The sequence below is a fragment of the Pseudorca crassidens genome, chromosome 7, assembly GCF_039906515.1.
Source record: "Pseudorca crassidens isolate mPseCra1 chromosome 7, mPseCra1.hap1, whole genome shotgun sequence".
In the NCBI taxonomy this organism is placed as follows: domain Eukaryota; kingdom Metazoa; phylum Chordata; class Mammalia; order Artiodactyla; family Delphinidae; genus Pseudorca; species Pseudorca crassidens.
The window spans coordinates 36,637,492-36,657,822 of NC_090302.1; the positions used below are offsets into that span (position 1 = coordinate 36,637,492).

The 20,331-nt window shown below is 37.1% G+C and overlaps 1 protein-coding gene across 3 annotated transcripts in view; it reads right to left on the reverse strand.

Moving 5' to 3' along the window:
- The window catches only part of RECK (reversion inducing cysteine rich protein with kazal motifs), a 71,811-nt gene that overhangs the window by 19,605 nt on the left and 31,875 nt on the right, over positions 1-20,331 (reverse strand). For 2 of the 3 annotated variants that reach the window (XM_067743957.1, XM_067743959.1), the window contains 5 exons: positions 19,393-19,590; positions 10,801-11,068; positions 7,787-7,966; positions 3,346-3,558; positions 1,552-1,688 (listed from right to left, as the gene is read on the reverse strand). In XM_067743957.1, the coding sequence (XP_067600058.1) occupies positions 1,552-1,688; positions 3,346-3,558; positions 7,787-7,966; positions 10,801-11,068; positions 19,393-19,590 (996 nt within the window). The remainder of the gene's footprint in view (positions 1-1,551; positions 1,689-3,345; positions 3,559-7,786; positions 7,967-10,800; positions 11,069-19,392; positions 19,591-20,331) is intronic. The other variant, XM_067743958.1, reaches the window with a different exon arrangement.

A 20,331-nucleotide genomic window follows, 5' to 3' on the forward strand; every position in this document is an offset into this window, starting at 1 on the left:
CCTCCCACTGAAAAAGTTTCCTTCTACACATATATTTGACTGCTCTAATAGCATCCAGGATTGTGAATACATTCATTTTGCCTACTTGATTTTAGGCCAGACTCACCCTCTAAGGCTAACAGAGGTAGAGGGCTCTTGGAGTTTATCTCATCCAGCCCAATCATTTTATAAATAGGGAAGCTGAGACTCAAAGAAGTGATCTGCCTATGATTCTAGTCTAATGCTATCTTTTTTTCTATACTGGTCACTAAGGCTAAGGGACACAGTTTGTTTGTCTTGAGAAAATATAGCAGACATTTTCTGCTATATATAGCAGGATGGCAATGGGCCCACAGATAAAAACATCTCTCCCAGTTTCCCTTACAATTAGGCGTGGTTTTCCCTTACACTAGGATATGGTGGCTAGAATTACAGTAGTCATGTTGTGACGATAAATACATGAAGTAACCTTGATGATGGAAGCCAAGCACTAAGGATGGTGGAGAAAGAAAAAGGAGGCTAGGTTCCTGATGATGGAGCCACTATAACAGCCCTGGACTATTTACTTCTGGGCTTTCTTTTGCTTCTATCTGTTCTGTCATTTGCAGTTGAACTTAATCCTCTCTAACACAGGAAAACAAAGCTAGCAGGAGCTGAACTCACTGCCTTTCCAGCTAGCCCATGGCACTAATGCCCCCTGGTGGCAGCCTAAACACTTCCCTTACCCTAACTACATGGTGTGTATGAGTTCTACTTGTTAATCCCTGGTTTCCACCACACATAGTCACCTCCTGCCAGGAAGCTTAGCTCCAGAATCCCTCAAGAAGATACCAACTTATTCTTCTAGCTCTTGGCAGGAGTATTTGGCACAGAAAAATTCCATTTTTCATGAACTAACCCAGACCATCATTCCTTACCCCCTATTTGGTAGATAAGTCCAAGCCAACACCTGGCTCAGGTCCACTGATATTCCGACGACAGAAAGCTGAAGAATCCCTAGGGGAAATTCCACTTCTTGGTCAAATCATGGCAAGGAGACGGCAATGATAAAAGGCTGGTTATCTGAGTATGCTGGCCCCTGATTCACCACTTAGAATTCCTGATTGATAACAGTTCACTACCTCCTCAGACTGATATAATAATTGCTTCTCTGTACATATTTTAAGATGGGGGGGATTGACATATACACACTACTATATATAAAACAGATAACTAATAAGGATCTATTGTATAGCACAGGGAACTCTACTGAATACTCTGTAATGTCCTATACGGGAAAAGAATCTAAAAAAGAGTGTATATATGTATATGTATAACTGATTCACTTTGCTGTACACCTGAAACTAACACAATGTTGTAAATCACCTAGACTCCAATAAAAATTAAAAAAAGAAAAGAGAGAAAGATGACAATTCTTTCCTGAGCCAAAGAGGCCAAGCAAATAAGAGTCTGCAGTTGAGGTAGTATCATTAAACCACATGTTCTTAACAGAATGATACTCATCCAAAGCAAACAACAAGGGCAGAGACAGAAGGGAGAAGCCTTTGAAATTAAAAAAACCAAAGTACTTACTGAGATATGTATCCAAAGGTATACAGTTCTCCAGGTCATCTGTAGGTGACAGAAGCTCACAAATACTTTCAGCTGTGTGGTCTTCAGGGAATTTGTTCTGGTCCCCACATTTCTTCAGAATCTCCACACAATCTGATCTTGAAAAGGAAAACACACACAAATTTAGGGTTTGAGGAACTGCCTCACGTTGTCTAGCCAATATCAATTCTGTTTCAGTTTTCATAACTCAACAATGTTTCACACTTTATAGGTGTAACTATGACAAAAGAGAATAGGAGTGATAGCAGACCTTATTAAGTTGAGGAGTAAGTAATGTATTACCATATCAAAGCATGCCTAACTTTCTCTGACCTGAGATCAAAGGCCTTGCTAAAATGTTACACTCATACTTACTGTTACTACCATCAGTGTGGCTTTTCACTGTCTTTGAAAGGAAATGAACCTAGGCTAATCTGATTTGCTCTTTGCAAAATCATACATTGTCTCAGGACCTTATGCATGCTTGCTTCTTCCTTTCTTCTTCTATCACTCCCTTCCTGCCATTCTCTTTTTAAAAATCTGCTTTGTTATCAACATTAAGGTGTTTGGCCTATAACAACTGGAAAATCCACTACTTTAAAATTTTCTGTCTTCAATAGGGATTTGACATCTATAAAATTTCTGTGCTAAGAGTCTATAAATTTCCCACTTGTTGCCTCTTGCTTGTCACCCAGTAGTTACCCCTCATCTCTCCCCTACTCAGGCCACCCTCAAGTCATGTCAGAGAACAGATCCGGACCCTATTCAAGGTTGAAATAATCTGCAGTCAGTCATCAAGTGCCCAGCAGCACTGAGCCACATACCAACACCTTAAGGGCTGGATATTACCTTGGTTTTGGAAAAAAAGATGCTCGAAGAGCAGCTGACACAGATTACTATGTAGTTAATGCTTTTGGTTTCACCCACCATAGCAGCTTTCATCTTTATCTTAGATCCTTTTTTTTTTGTCTTCCTATTTACTTTTTTAAAATTTTATTTTTTATTGGAGTATAGTTTTATTTATAATGTTGTGTTAGTTTCAGGTATAGCAAAGTGATTCAGTTATATATATATATATTCTTTTTCTTTATATATATATACATTCTTTTTCAGATACTTCTCCCTTATAGGTTATTACAAAATACTGAGTATAGTTCCTTGTGCTATACAGTAGGTCCTTGTACTTTATCCTAGATCTTAAGCAAACCATTCACAAAATGTTTTAGGAACAGGCCCTAATGACTATATTTACTAAGTCTTTCACTCATCAAACATTTTTGGAATACCTATTGCATATTAGGATTATGCTAATCCCTGAAGAGGAGAAAAAGAGGAGAGAGGAGATAAGAAAAGAGAGGTACAAAGAAGAATGAACTCAAGGAGAGCAAGGTCTAACAGAATATAAAACAAGTACACAAATTAAAATATACAAATAGAATTGTGCATTGAAGATATGCAATGTTTCTTGAACTAAGTTCCATAAGAGAAGTACAAATAAAGGTCTACAGAAATTTGTAGTAAGGATAAATTACTATCAGCTGGAGAAATCTGGGAAGATTCCATAGGAATGACTGGTATTTGAGAGAGGCTAAGAAGGACAGGCAGTGGGCGAGTGGAGATGGAAGAGTATTTTCAGCAGAGGAGGAAAAGCATTTAACATGTGGGGGTGATGGGCAAAAGGAAGTGGTGGGAAAGAAAACTAAAGATAGGCTGTGAGTAGAGATCATGAAAGGTCTGAACCAAAACCAGAGAGTCATTATGATGAAAGAAACTTACTTGCAAATAATACTTCCCCGGGATTTACTATGACAAGGTTTAATCTGCAGTGAACAAGCTATTGCTTTCCACATTTCTGGCTGGCACTTTTTAATGTCAAGAACAGGTATGTTGATAAATGGCATCTTTATGCTTCCTTTCTCCCACAGCTTCATGTCATTCATGGCTCCTTGATCTGACTGAGCATTGCAACTCCTGAAAAGTTCTGTTGGTCTGAAGAGAAAAAAGTCCAGAAGGAATCAAGAGGCAATTACTTTCTACAGAGAAACAATGTGTAAAATCTTGACATGCCAATGCATCAGGAAAATCTGATTTTTTTTTTAAGGAAAGTACATACAACCTATCAAAGATTGTCAGCTTTGAATATATGAAAATTCAATGTAGACATAGACACTAGCATTAAGACTCTGATTGCAATTTTTCTTTATAATATGGATTTTTGTGAGGCAGTTAAAAACTTTAAAACACTGTGGACAGGACTATCATCTCCAACTATACCATTTCTTTCATTTCACAAAATAAATATTAAAGTCCAAGTTTTAAAAATTGAGGTATTATTTATAAAAATAAAATTTACAGATTTTATGGTTAGTTTGATGTGATTTAACAAACATGTACCTTTACACAGGCATATCCAAATCAATAAAGAAGCATTTCCATCATGTCAGAAAGTTCCTTTGTGTCCCTGTCCAGTCAATGCCCTCCCTGCTGACTGCACCCCAGAGGCCACCACCATCTGTGCTTAGATCACCGTCGATTAATTCTGCCCGTTGTAGAACTTCATATAAATGGAATCATACTATATGTATTCTTTTGGGTCTAGTGTCTTTAGCTAAATAATCTTCTTGAGATTTACTTATGTTGTTATACATATAAATTGTTCTTTTTATTGTTCAGTAGTATTCCATTAATAAATGTACCACAATTTGTTTATCTCAGTGGTTCCCAAACTTTTTGATCTCATGACTCATTTACATTCTTGAAATTATTAAGTTCTCAAAAAGTTTTTGTTTATGTGGGTTATATCCACCCCTACCCATCACACTGTAAATCAAAACTGAGAGATTTTTAAAGTACTTATTCATTTAAAATGATAATAAACCCATTACATGTTAAAGCAAAAATTAGTGAGAAGGGTAGATCTGTTTTATAGTTTTGAAAATCTATTTAATGTCTGGCTTTATAGAAGACAGCTACATTTTCATATCTGCTCCTACATTCAATCTGTTGCTGTATCATGTCTTAAAGCAGCTGGAAAACTTCACTCTTCACTCTTTTGAGAATGTGAGTGAAATAGGCAAATAACATCTTAGTATTATTATAAAAATAGTTTTGATCTCAAGGGGTTTTGGGGGCCGCAGACCACACTTTGAGAAATGCTGGTTTATTCATTCACTGTTTTATAGACATTAAGGTTGTTTCTAGTTTTCATGTCTCTTTCCCCTGGCTATGAATGACATTTTTGGGTCATAACTTATTAAGAAACTGCCAAACTGTTTTCCAAAGTGGTCATACCATTTTACACTCTCACCAGCAATGTATGAAACTTCTAGTTGGTTTACATGCTTGTCAGTCTTCTAATTTTAACTATTTGGTATGAGGAGGCATCTCATTGGGGTTTTTATTTGCATTTTACATAACTAATGGTAATACACTTTTTCATATACTAAGTGGCTCTTTTGATGTCTTCTTTGATGAAGTGTCCTTGAAAATTTTTTGCCCATTTTTTAATTGGGTTGTTTGACTTTTTATTATGAGGCTGTGGGAGTTATTTATATATTCTGGATACAGGACCTCTGTCAAATGCACGTGTGTGTGATTGTGTGTGTGTACATGTGTAATATATTGAATATTTTTTCTCAGACTGTGGCTTATCTTTTCAAATTTTAAATGGTGTCTTTTGGTGAACAAAAATGTTTACTGTTGAACTCTAGTTCATTAATTTTTTTCTTTTATAATTAGTGTATTTTGTGTCCTGCCTACAAAATCTCTGGCTATATCAAGGCTATCAACATAGTCTCCTATTTTTTTTTTCTAGAAGCTTTTATTTTTAGCTTTTATGTTTAGTTCTACGACCCATCTTGAATTAATTTTTGTGGATGGTGTGAGATGGAGGTTAAGGTTTTATTTTTTTCATACAGATATTCAGTTGTTCCAGCATCATTTGTTGGTAAGATGTTGCTTTTGGCACTGAATTGCCTTGCTGCCTTTGTTGAAAATCAATTTATATGTGTGGGTCTATTCTTGCCTATTTTGTCATTGATCTATTTGTCTAAACTTATGCCAATATTACATTGATTTAATTTCTTTTTAAAATTAAAAAAATTTTATTTATTTATTATTATATAATTTATTATTATTCTTTTTTGGCTGCACCACACGTCTTGTGGGATCTTAGGTTCCTTGACCAGGGACTGAACCTGGGCTCTCGGCAGTGAAAGCACAGAGTCCTAACCACTGGACCACCAGGGAATTGCTACATTGACTTAATTTCTATTGCTTTATAATAAGTCTTGAAATCATGTACTGTAAGTTCTCCAAATTTATTCCTTAAAAAAATTGTTTTAGCTCTTCTAGGTTATTTGTCTTTTCATATGAATTTTAGAATTAGTCTGGCACTTTCTATTTTAAAAAGCTGGTTGGGATTTTGATTGAGATTGCACGGAATCTAGAGATTGGTTTCAGGAGAATTAACATCTTAACAATATTGAGTCTTCTAATCCATGAACATGGTACTTCTCTCCATTTAACTTCTCTCTTCAAAGTTTTCTGGCTCCTAGTGTAGAGTTCTTGCACATCTTTTGTTAATCTCTAAGTATTTCATATTTTTGATGCAATTGTGTAAATTTTTTTTTATAAATTTCATTTTCTAATTGTTTGTTGCTAATATACAGAAATACAATTGGCTTTTGTATGTTAAAGTTGTACCCTGTGACTTTGTTAAATTCAAGGATTTAAGGGGAGCTTGTATGCAGATTGTTGGGGCATCTCCTTTTGTGGTTCCCTCCTTTCCGGGATTTTCCAATTTCATATCCAGCCACTCTGGCAGCCCCAAACTGTGATCTCTTAACTCCTCAGCCCAAGACTGCTGCTTTTTGCTTGAATTCTATATGCCATGCCAGGGGACTGAGAGTGCCCATGAAGAAAAAACTGGATAAATGTGGCCCCCACTCAGTGTGGCTTCTATCTTTCATGAGATGTACTTCCTCCTGCTTTTGGTCACTCTCAAATGGCTTCAAAACAATTATGTTTTTATATTTTGTGCAGAGCTCATAATTGGTACTGACAGGAATGGCAGTCTGATACAAACTGCTCCACCATTACCAGAAGCTAGAACTATGTGCAAATTTAACTTGAAACATTTCATAGACTTCAAATTTGCTCAACTTCTAAGCCAGGTCCTTATTGGCTAACACTAGTTGTGAAGATATCTCAATTTTCTTACTCAAAATAATAATCTGAATACTTTTAAGAGGATCGGATGTGTGTTAGCTTGAGGTGAGTATCCTCTGAACTTCCTTCTGCCTCAACTGAATGATTCTCTTCCTTTTCGTGTTCTTGATCTCTGGGCTGCAGCTCATAAAACCAGCCAGTCCCCTTTTCTTTAGAAACTCTCCCTCTCTGGCTTCTCTGATATGGCATTCTCTATGCTTCTGGATGCCCTTTTTCTGTTTTCTTCATTGCTTCTTCAGCCATTAATTCAGTTCTTGGCTATTTTTCATACCTTAACTGATATCTCAGGGAAACACCTATTCAAATTGCTTCTGTAAAGAAAGTTTTTGTATGAAATAGGGGACTCACTGAGTGGGAACTTCAACCAATCTGAAGGTCTTTCAAAACAAATTGTCCGGGCTTCCCTGGTGGCGCAGTGGTTAAGAGTCTGCCTGCCGTTGCAGGGGACACGGGTTCGTGCCCCGGTCCGGGAAGATCCCACATGCCGCGGAGCGGCTGGGCCCATGAGCCATGGCCGCTGAGCCTGCGCGTCCTGAGCCTGTGCTCCGCAGCGGGAGAGGCCGCAACAGTGAGAGGCCCACGTACCACAAAAACAAAAACAAAAAAACAAAAAAAACACAAATTGTCCGTAAGAGGGCATTTGGATGAGCAAATTGCTCACAGTGTTTTATTCTGCAGTGAATTATTTCCACTGGTGGTGCAGCAGAAGGGAGCGGGGAAGAATGGTAGACTGAAGGCAGAGGAGACTCTTTGAGTTCTAGAAGTTTGAAGTATCACGAGATTAGAAGGGACTTTGTTACAGTGCTTCCTTTCCCAGGGGTGATTTACAAGATAGAATATAGCATTTAAAGATGAAATGATAAAGGTATACTACTTCCTTTTAACTTAGCAGGAACAAAATCAGAGTAAAATGATCTTTTCACTTATTTAAAAACAAGGCAATTAATGATAAAATACTTCTATTCCACATATAGTAATTTGCTCCTACCTGTTGTTAAAATTAGTACAGTAAGTAAGATTTCTACAGCCCAACTGGCAAGGTTCCCGAACATCTGCTAAACAGGTCAACATGGACACTTCCACTGGATTATATTCACAAAAGCGATCAAACTCTTGCCAACTCTGTGTATTGCCCCAGCTCATGCTATAAAGTTTAGTGCACAGTTCCCTGAAACAAAAGAACAAATGAAGAAACGTACAGATGAGCCAAATGAATAAATATTTGATTTGCATAAAACGTGAACTCTATGAACTGTACTTTAGAACATAAACGAAAAAAAAAGTACAAAAACCAAAAGACTAAGATCTATCTTCTAGAATTTAGAGCCTGAAAAAGTCATCTTTTATATGAAAAAGTTAGCTTTATTATCCATCTCTTTCCTTTTTGCTATGGTTTCTAGAAAGCTCAGTCCTAATTTAATGTTTAATTATAGTATTGTACATCCTTATTCTTGGCACAATTATTCCCCTTTATATTTCTGATCTCTCTTTTACCTTTACTTGAAGTAAGGTAAAGCATATGGTGTTGCCTCCACAAAGATATAGTCCACTATATTTATACTTCAATCACAGGAGGCAAAACTGTGACATGATCCTCAGACTCCTTTTTTTTTTTTTTTTTTTGCGGTACGTGGGCCTCTCACTGTTGTGGCCTCTCCCGTTGCGGAGCACAGGCTCCGGATGCAGGCTCAGCGGACATGGCTCAGGGGCCCAGCCGCTCTGCGGCACGTGGGATCTTCCCGGACCGGGGCACGATCCCGCGTCCCCTGCACTGGCAGGCGGACTCTCAACCACTGCGCCACCAGGGAAGCCCCAGACTCCTTTTAAAAAGCATTATAGACTTAGGGTTCACTGGATTCTCCCTGAAAAAGTATCCCCAAGCCACTTATATTCCTTAAGATATACCAAGATAGCCTACATGTAAAGGTTTTATGAATTCCAAAGCTGCTATAAACTATTGTATATAGTAATATATACTATATATATATATATACACTATTGTAGTATGTATGCATTTTTATTTCAGTACTCGATGATTATAAAGCAACTTCAGTGCATATATAAAGCTAAAATAACATCAGTATCATTTCCAAAGTGCTTTCACACATTATATTCATTAGTTTAATTTTTAACATTTATAAATGTAATAAAAGTGTCAAAAAAAAGTAACACATAATATAAAATTTTAATACTACCGGAATATGCAAAATCACAAGTAGAAATTCTCCACCCCTGTCACATTTTGACTCTCATAATTACCCCTATGAGGAGGGTATCTTTACTTTTATAAGTTTGCTCATTCACTCTACCAGCATTTATTGAGTGCCTGTTTTGTGTGAGGCCCTGTTGAAGGCACTGGAAATGCAGTGGTGAATAAAAGAGACAAAGTCCCTGCTCTCAATTGAGCTTACACATGATGGGGATGAGAAAGCTGATATCAAGATCCATTAGGTAGGGACTTCGCTGGAGGTGCAGTGGTTGAGAGTCTGCCTGCCAATGCAGGGGACACAGGTTTGAGCCCTGGTCCAGGAAGATCCCACATGCCGCGGTGCAACTAAGCCTGTGCACCACAACTACTGAGCCTGTGCTCTAGAGCCCGTGAGCCACAACTACTGAGCCCACGTGCCACAACTACTGAGCCTCTGTGCCTAGAGCCTGTGCTCCGCAACAAGAGAAGCCACAGCAATGAGAAACCCGCGCACTGCAACAAAGAAGCCCAGCTTGCCACAATTAGAGAAAGCCTGCACGCAGCAACTAAGACCCAACGCAGCCATAAAAAAAAAAAAAAAAAAAAATCCATTAGGTACCTTGATCTGGAAATCAGTCCTTTCTTTAGTCCTAACTTTCTGAATGACCTTGGACAGATTGTTTAACATCTCAGAGTTAGTTTTCTATATATATACAAGAATTATACAAATTGACATCAGTCATAAGATGATACCAGTCATCTTGTAAGGTTTCATGAGGATGAAACAAGATGAAAGTGAAAGCATTCAGTAAACCATAAAACCTTACATCAAGGTAAGAGGTGCCACGTTTCTTACTGAAATTCTTCTGGGATGACACAGCCAGTCCTATCTCCAGTGACTACAGGGCATAAACTCTTTTGTAGACATTCAAAGAAGTACTCAGCATCCCTCCCATATGTACATTTATTAATTCCTATCAGCAATACAATTTCCTGAATTATAGGGCCAACTTAACTTCTCTTTTAGCCCTTCTGTTAATTTTCTTTAGATGTTTTCCAGATTTTTTCATATCTTTGATAAAGTCTGATGAGCTATTCTAGGCACAAGTTTTTGCTAAAGTCCATCCAATTTAGAAACCAGAGGAAAGATCGTTTCACTCCTCGTATGTCATATTCATTTCAGGATATTCTAGTAATATGTGGTACCTTTTCACCCAAAATATCTCTAATAAAGCAAACTTCTGTTTCGCCTATGTTAAACCTTTACCTTATCTCCATTTATTCTTATCTCTAGATTGTGTTTCCTCCAACCTACACAAATAGTATTGCCAATTTTTTATCCCTAAGTGTATCATCCAAATGAATGCCAATACACTGCTGTCTAACTTTGGATATAAGTGCCAGCCCAGGTTATTCACCAACACATGCAAAAAGTTGATTAAGTTCAAAGTTTCACAATTTAACAAAAAGAATATCCCTTAGATGTCTGGTCAAAACATCTCCTAAATTGTAAGCTTACTTGACGATAACCTCGAGGGTAGAATTCATATTGTATCATCTTTAAATATTTATTGCCCTGCCAATGCTAAACCTCCACACCGCAAAACACAGTGCTTTTAGCTCAATGTACAAAAACAATGTTCTATATATACATCATGCTCAATAAATATCTGCTGGATGAAAGAATGATTTTATATCTTCTAGACTCTTAAGACTACACAGTGCAAGAACATAACACACATTTGCTAGACTTAAATTCATTAATTAAAATGCTATTTTCTACTGTTTTTAATAAAGGAAAATGAGGTACTGACCTACACGTTGAAGTGTTTGCTTTAGAACAACAGTGCAATTTAGCGCCATCAAGGCCTGTAGAGGGAGGAGGGTGTACAGTGACTCCAGGGTGAACAGATTGTGAGCTTTCAAGAAAACACTGCCAAAGTGGATCCTGAGGCAAAGGCTGGGTCTTACAACCCTCGATGAGGCCATCAACAATCTCCATTTCTGTTTTCTTAGACATCAGAATTCTCTTGCAGGCATTTTGGCAAGCATGATCTTCAGCTCTGTCACAGCAATATAAACCTACATTTTCAGAATATAAGTGGCTTAATTAGCTGGTTTTATGTCATGCATTGCTCAGACAGAAGGACCCAGTGGTGTACTGGAACCTGTCACTACTCTTGAGTCATGTCAATTTCTCCAGTATACTAAGCCTACCAAATTCTCTCTCCATTACTTTGCAATATAGCAAATAAGTGAAAAGCTAAAGGTAGACTAGGTATTTATTCCCAGATTCACCACTGTGCCCAATCATGGGATCTCCAGCACTATTCCTAGATAAATGAAAGGTCCTCTTACACCTAAGAGGTCCTTACATGCAAGGCATTTTATGTTCCTGGAAAGGGTATTGTAGATCAAACTGGAATTATTTCATGCTAGAAACAGCTACCTAAAAGGGATTATGTTCTTGACATAACGAGAAAGATGACTAATTTTAATAGCAATAACCACAAATACTGTATTTCATTATATTCTGGGATATAAAGCTTTTACAAATCTGTGCAAATGAATTAATCTAAGTAGTAATTTAAATAATACAATTAAAAACTCTGACAAGATATCAGTTTGCTTCTGCCCTTACTTTTCTATAAAAAATCAGAAAGCAAGAGAACACTTTCAACAAGTCTATAGGATTCAGAGGGCTTCTTTGAAGTAGTTTTCTTAGGAGTTTGACTTCTTAAGAAGCTTATTCAGGCATATCTGTTATCTGTCTGTAGCTTTCTTTTCCGGATTTCCTATGTATTAGCACAGACATTTGAGATGGTTGTTCTACCCTTAAAACATTTTTCCGCCTTTTTTTTTTTTTTTTTTTTTGAGCTGCTATCTGTCAACATTGCTTCAGCAGCACCTCTCTATAGCCTAAATGTCAGTGAAGACAGATCTGCCTTTGAAATGAATGAAGGTTATTATGGCAAATGCTTCACCCTCTGATTTTCATCACACAACCACACAAATGTCATAAGCCTTAGAGTTCTGCTTTAGATTCTGGCCAAACAAGGCACATAGCACTGCTTCTGAGTTTACAAAAACAAGTCGTTCAATATCCCAGTGTAAATCAAAACATTGGCATCTGGCTTCTGAGTCTTACAAGTCTCTTGCCAGTTTTGCTTAATTAGTCAGTTCTTAAAGTCTGATCATCTCTAAATGAACAAAGTGGATTATAGGCTTTCCAAAGCTGAGATTTTGAAGACCCCATAACATGCAAGTTCATTAGGAGGCCCTAATTTTTTAAAAGTATCAGGATCTCATTTATATTGATGTTTTTATTATAAAAGTAATAAATTTCATTGGTAAAATTCAAACATTACACATCCATATAATGTGGAATAGGTATATAACTAAAAATGTACCTTACTATACACATTTAGTTCTGACACTTGCTTTTTTTTTGCTTATTACATCTTGGACTTCTATAAACATACATCTTTTTTTTTTTTGTATTGAAGTATAGTTGATTTACAATATTGTGTTAGTTTCACATGCACAGCAAAGTAATTCGGTTATGCATATATATGTTGGGTTTTTTTATTCTTTTCCATATGTTGTCACAAGATATTCAATATAGCTCCCTGTGCTATACAGTAAATCTTTGTTGTTTACCTATTTTGTATGTGGTAGTGTACATCTTAATCCATACTTCTAATTTATCCCTCACCCCACCCCCCTTCCCCCTTGGTAACCATAAGTTTGTTTTCTATGTCTGTGAGTCTATCTGTTTTGTAAAAAGTTCATTTGTATTATTTTTCAGATTCCACATATAAGTGATATCATTTAGTATTTGTCTTTGTCTGACTTACTTCACTTAGTATGATAATCTCCACTCCATCCATGTTACAGCAAATGGTATTATTTCATTCTTTTTTATGGCTGAGTAATATATTCCATTGTGTGTGTGTGTGAGTGTGTGTGTGTGTGTATGTCACATCTTCTTTATCCATTCATCTGTTGATGAACACTTGGGTTGTTTCCATTCCTTGGCTATTTTTTTTAAAAATAAATCTTATTTAATTATTTTTGGCTGCATTTGGTCTTCGTTGCTGCGCATGGGCTTTCTCTAGTTGCGGCGAGCAGGGGCTACTCTTCGTTGCGGTACACGGACTTCTCAATGTGGTGGCTTCTCTTGTTGTTGAGCACGGGCTCTAGGTGTGGGGGCTTCAGTAGTTGTGCCACGAGGGTTTCAGCAGTTGTGGCTCGTGGGCTCTAGAGCACAGGCTCAGTAGTTGTGGCACATGGGCTTAGTTGCTCTGCAGCACGCGGGATCTTCCCGGACAAGGGCTTGAACCTGTGTCCCCTGCATTGTCAGGCGGATTCTTAACCACTGTGCCACCAGGGAAGCCCCATGCCTTGGTTATTGTAAACAGTGCTGCTATGAACATTGGGGTGCATGTATCTTTTTAAATTAGTTTTCATCTTTTCCAGAAATATACCCAAGAGTGGGATTGATGGATCATATGGTAACTTTATTTGTAGTTTTTTAAGGAACCTCCATACTGTTCTCCATAGTGGCTGTACCAATTTACATTCCCACCAACAGTGTCAGTGGGCTCCCTTTTCTCCACACCCTCTTCAGCATTTATTTGTAGACTTTTTGATGACAGCCATTCTGACTAGTGTGAGGTGTAGTTCTTTTCCTTCTCTCATTGTAGTTTTCTTTTTTTTTATTTATTTTTAAAATTTATTTTTGAATTTTATTTCTTTATACAGCAGGTTCTTACACTCTAAAACTAAATGTAGGTTTAGAGACCTAAACCTACATTTAGGTCTCTAATCCATTTTGAGTTTATTTTTGTGTATGGTGTTAGGGAGTGTTCTAATTTCATTCTTTCACATGTAGCTGTCCAGTTTTCCCAGCACCACTTATTGAAGAGGCTGTCTTTTCTCCATTGTATATCCTTGCCTCCTTTGTCATAGATTAGTTGACCACAGGTGCGTGGGTTTATCTCTGGGCTTTCTATTCTGTTCCATTGATCTATATTTCTGTTTTTGTGCCAGTACCATATTGTCTTGATTACTGTAGCTATGTAGTATAGTCTGAAGTCAGGGAGCCTGATTCCTCCAGATCCGTTTTCTTCCCTCAGTACTGCTTTGGCTATTTGGGGTCTTTTGTGTCTCCATACAAATTTTAAGATTTTTTGTTCTAGTTCTGTGAAAAATGCCATTGGTAATTTGATAGGGATTGCACTGAATCTGTAGATTGCTTTGGGTAGTATAGTCACGTTCACAATATTGATTCTTCCAATCCAAGAACATGGTATATTTCTCCATCTGTTTGTATCATCTTTAATTTCTTTCATCAGTGTCTCACAGTTTTCTGCATACAGGTCTTTTGTCTCCCTAGGTAGGTTTATTCCTAGGTATTTTATTCCTTTTGTTGCAGTGGTAAATGGGAATGTTTTCTTAATTTCTCTTTCAGATTTTTCATCATTAGTGTACAGGAATGCAAGAGATTTCTGTGCATTAATTTTTTCTTTTTTCTGAATTTTTGAGTTTTTTAAAATATATATCAGGTTCTTATTAGTTATGTGCATTAATTTTGTATCCTGAAACTTTACCAAATTCATTGATTAGCTCTAGTAGTTTTCTGGTGGCATCTTTAGGATTCTCTGTGTATAGTATCATGTCATCTGCAAACAGTGACAGCTTTACTTCTTCTTTTCCAATTGGTATTCCTTTTATTTCTTTTTCTTCTCTGATTGCCGTGGCTAGGACTTCCAAAACTATGCTTAGTAATAGTGGCGAGAGTGGACATCCTTGTCTTCTTCCTGACGTTAGAGGAAATGTTTTCAGTTTTTCAACACTGAGAATGATGTTTGCTGTGGGTTTGTCATATATGGCCTTTATTATGTTGATGTAGGTTCCCTCTATGCCCACTTGCTGGAGAGTTTTTATCATAAACGGGTGTTGAATTTTGTCAAAAGCTTTTTTCTGCATCTATTGAGATGATCATATGGTTTTTATTCTTCAGTTTGTTAATATGGTTATCACATTGACTGATGTGCATATATTGAAGAATCCTTGCATCCCTGGGATAAATCCCACTTGATCATGGTGTATGACCCCTTTAATGTGTTGTTGGATTCTGTTTGCTAGTATTTTGTTGAGGATTTTTGCATCTATATTCATCAGTGATATTGGTCTATAATTTTTTTTTGTAGTATCTTAGTCTGTTTTTTTTTTTTGTTTTTTTTTTTTGCGGTACGCAGGCTTCTCACTGCTGTGGCCTCTCCCGTTGCGGAGCACAGGCTCCAGAAGCGCAGGCTTAGCGGCCATGGCTCACGGGTCCAGCCGCTCCGCGGCATGTGGGATTCTCCCAGACCGGGGCACAAACCCATGTCCCTTGCATTGGCAGGCGGACTCTCAACCACTGCGCCACCAGGGAAGCCCCTTAGTCTGGTTTTGGTGTCAGGGTGATGGTGGCCTCATAGAATGAGTTTGGGAGTGTTCCTTGCTCTGCAATTTTTTGGAAGAGTTTGAGAAGGATGGGTGTTAGCTCTTCTCTAAATGTTTGATAGAATTCACCTGTGAAGCCATCTGGTCCTGGACTTTTGTTTGTTGGAAGATTTTTAATCACAGTTTCAATTTCATTACTTGTGATTTGTCTGTTCATATTTTCTAGTTCTTCCTGGTTCAGTCTTGGATGCTATACTTTTCTAAGAATTTGTCCAATTCTTCCAGGTTGTCGATTTTATTGGCATAGAGTTGGTTGTAGTAGTCTCTTAGGATGTTTTGTATTTCTGTGGTGTCTGTTGTAACTTCTTTTTCATTTCTAATTTTATTGATTTGAGTCCTCTCCCTCTTTTTCTTGATGAGTCTGGTTAATGGTTTATCAATTTTGTTTATCTTCTCTAAGAACCAGCTTTTAGTTTTTTTTATCTTTGCTATTGTTTTGTTTCTATTTATTTCTGCTCTGATTTTATGATTTCTTTCCTTCTACTAACTTTGGGTTTTGTTTGTTCTTCTTTCTCTAGTTCCTTTAGGTGTAAGGTTAGATTGTTTATTTGAGATTTTTCTTGTTTATTGAGGTAGGCTTGTATTGCTATAAACTTCCTTCTTAAAACTGCTTTTGCTGCATCCCGTAAGTTTTGGATTGTCGTGTTTTCACTGTCATTTGTTTCTAGGGTTTTTTAAAATGATTTTTTAAAAATTAATTAATTTTATTTTTGGCTGCACTGGGTCTTTGTTGCTGCACCCGGGCTTTTCTCTAGTTGAGGTGAGCGGGGGCTACTATTTGCTGTGGTGCACTGGCTTCTCATTGCGGTGGCTTCTCTTGTTGCAGAGCACAGGCTCTAGAGTGCAGGCTCAGTACTTGTGACACACGGACTTGGTTGTTCCATGACATGTGGGATCTTCCCAGACTAGGGCTTGAACCCGTTTCCCCTGCATTGGCAGGCGGATTCTTAACCACTGTGCCACCAGGGAAGCCCTCTAGGTATTTTTTGATTTCCTCTTTTGATTTCTTCAGTGATCTCTTGGTTATTTAGTAACGTATTGTTTAGCCTCCACGTGTTTGTGTTTTTTACATTTTTTTCCCTGTAATTGATTTCTAATCTCATAGCATTGTGGTCAGAAAATATGCTTGATACAATTTCAATTTTCTTAAATTTACTGAGGCTTGATTTGTGAACCAAGATGTGATCTATTCAGGAGAATGTTCCATGCGCACTTGAGGAGAAAGTGTAATCTGCTCTTTTTGGGTGGAATGTCCTATAAATATCAATTAAATCTATCTGGTCTATTGTGTCAGTTAAAGCTTGTGTTTCCTTATTAATTTTCTGTTTGGATGGTCTGTCCATTGGTGTAGGTGAGGTGTTAAAGTTCCCCACTATTACTGTGTTACTGTCAATTTCCTCTTTTATAGCTGTTAGAAGTTGCCTTATGTATTGAGGTGCTCCTATGGTGCACCATAAATATTTACAATATTATATATAATTGTTATATCTTCTTCTTGGATTGATCCCTTGATCATTATGTAGTGTCCTTCCTTGTAACATTGTCTCGTAACATTCTTTATTTTAAAGTCTATTTTATCTGATATGAGTATTGCTATTCCAGTTTTCTTTTGATTTCCATTTGCATGGAGTATCTTTTTCCATCCCCTCACTTTCAGTCTATATGTGTCCCTAGGTCTGAAGTGGATCTCTTGTAGACAGCATATATATGGGTCTTGTTTTTGTATCCATTCAGCAAGCCTGTGTCTTTTGGTTGGAGCATTTTATCCATTCATGTTTAAGGTAATTATCGATATGATGTTCCTATGACCATTTTCTCAACTGTTATGAGTTTGTTTTTGTTGGTCGTTTTCTTCTCTTGTGCTTCCCACTTAGAGAAGTTCCTTTTGCATTTGTTGTAGACCTGGTTTGGTGGTGCTGAATTCTCTTACCTTTTGCTTGTCTGTTAAGCTTTTGATTTCTCCATCGAATCTGAATGAGATCTGTGCTGGGTAGAATAATCTTGGTTGTCAGTTCTTCCCTTTCATCACTTTAAGTATATCATGCCACTCCATTCTGGCTTATAGAGTTTCTGCTGAGAAATCAGCTGTTAACCTTATGGGAGTTCCCTTGTATGTTATTTGTTGTTTTTCCCTTGCTGCTTTCAATAATTTTTCTTTGTCTTTAATTTTTGCCAATTTGATTACTATGTATCTCGGCGTGTTTCTCCTTGGGTTTATCCTGTATGAGACTCTCTGCACTTACTGGACTTGGGTGGCTATTTCCTTTCCCATGTTAGGGAAGTTTTCGACTATAATCTCTTCAAATATTTTCTTGGGTCCTTTCTCTCTCTCTTCTCCTTCTGGGACCCCTATAATGCAAATGTTGTTGCATTTAATGTTGTCCCAGAGGTCTCTTAGGCTGTCTTCATTTCTTTTCATTCTTTTTTCTTTATTCTGTTCTGCAGCAGTGAATTCCACCATTCTGTCTTCCAAGTCACTTATCTGTTCTTCTGCCTCAGTTATTCTGCTATTGATTCCTTTTAGTGTATTTTTCATTTCAGTTATTGTGTTGTTCATCTCTGTTTGTTTGTTCTTTAATTCTTCTAGATCTTTGTTAAACATTTCTTGCATCTTCTCGATCTTTGCCTCCATTCTTTTTCCGAGGTCCTGGATCATCTTCAATATCATTATTCTGAATTCTTTTTCTGGAAGGTCGCCTATCTCCACTTCATTTACTTGTTTTTCTGGGGTTTTATCTTGTTCCTTCATCTGGTACATAGCCCTCTGCCTTTTCATCTTGCCTATATTATTCATCTTGCCTATATTACTGTAAATGTGGCTTTTGTTCCATAGTTCTTCTTGCTTCTGCTGTCTGCCCTCTCACTCATTGTAGTTTTGATTTGCATTTCTCTAACAATTAGCAATATTGAGCATCTTTTCATGTGCCTGCTGGTCATCTGTATGTCTTCTTTGGAGAAATGTCTATTTAGGTCTTCTGTCCATTTTTTGATTGGGTTGTTTACTTTTTTGATATTGAGGTGTATAAGCTGTTTGTATATTTTGGAAATTAAGCCCTTGTTGGTCGTGTTGTTTATAAATATTTTCTCCCAGTCCACAGTTGTCTTTTCATTTTGTTTATGGTTTCCTTTGCTGTGCAAAAGCTTGTAAGCTTGAGTAGGTCTCATTTGTTTGTTTTGCTTCTATTTCTTTTGCCTTGGGAGACTGATCTAAGAAAATATTGCTAAAATTTATGTCAGAGAATGTTTCTCCTATGTTCTCTTCTAGGAGTTTTATGGTATCATGTCATATAATTAAGTCTTTAAGCCATTTTGAGTTTATTTTTGTGTATTGTGTGAGGGAGTGTTCTAACTTCATTGATTTACATAATACATCTTCCAGTATGTTGATTGTATAATGTAGTTATTATACAGATATATAATTTATTTAATCAACTTTAATCAATATCCTATTGGTGGATGTTTAGGTCATTTTAAATTTTTCTCTATACCAGCAATGTTGTAGTAAACATCCTTTATATGTATAGATGTATTTTTGAAAATTTGTGAGTTTTTGTGAAGGATAATTTCTGAGAAATAGAATTGCTAGATTAAAAGGTATGATTATTTGAAAGTCTCATGGGCATAACCCAATCTTCCCTCTTAAAGTATCCATACCAGTGAATTTTCCCACTTCAGAATAGAGAGTGCCTGTTTCTTCATACCCTTGACAGCCCTGTCTTTCTCGGCATCTTTTAGCTGTGATGATAATGTCCAGTCTGCCAAATCTAAAGACCAAAGGAAGCCTGGTATTTCCCAAATGACCCAGACTGTAGATATCTTCAAGAATTTACTTCGTTTTTTTTTACAAATTATTTTACCAAAGATTGAAATGAGAGGAATATGTGGCTTTTACTTACTATCTGTTGGGTTCCTCATTGGATAAGATTGGGTATAATTGTTTACACAGTGTATTAATTGTGGACTAATAGAGGCACAATAATTTTCCACTGCTTTGATCTGAGAAGGACCAGGAGAAGAGTCTGTTCGAAAAATGGCTTGACAGTATTCTCGGCAGTTTGTGTGATGGCCTGCATAACTGCAACAAACTGAGCCCACTAGGGGAAAAAAAAAGATTACATTGAAATGAAATCAGCTATTTGCTAACATTAAATCATCATAATAATGATGGAACAATATGTGTCTTTTTGAATTTCAGAAATAAAACCATGCCATAGAAGACACGTAGTTAAAGTCAGCACTACTATAAGCATGGCCATGGGGACATTCAGGCGCTCACTGGTCTGAGAAAGTCATTATTTGTCAACTTATAGTCTATAGTGCGGTGGTTCTCAGCAGGAGCAGTACCAGCCCCTGGGAGAATTTGGATGCATGTGGAAGTGTTTCTGGTTTTCATGATGACTTAAGGATGACTGCTGGCATTTAGCACATGGGGGTCAGGGCTGTGCAACGTACAGGAAAGTCTCATATAATCGAAACTGTCTCCCAAAATGCTAATAGCACCCATGTTGAGAACCACTGGAACAGCTTCCTTCCACGTTGGATCTGTGGAGATTCATAAACAAAGCAAACCAAAGCAAAACAAATCAAACATATCAAAATAAAACAAAACCCCAAATACCTCACATTTATAAAATAGGACCAGTAAAAACCAAGAGATATCAGGACCACTTCATAAATTTGCAAATTATATAACTGTCCATCTTGAAACAAAATCCCTAAAGTTCTATACTGTTTGAAAATCTCCAAGACTATGCCTAAATTGAAAGTGCTCACCTCAAAACTGATATGACTTGCTTCAACACTGAAAAGTAAAACCCACATTTGGAATAAACGAT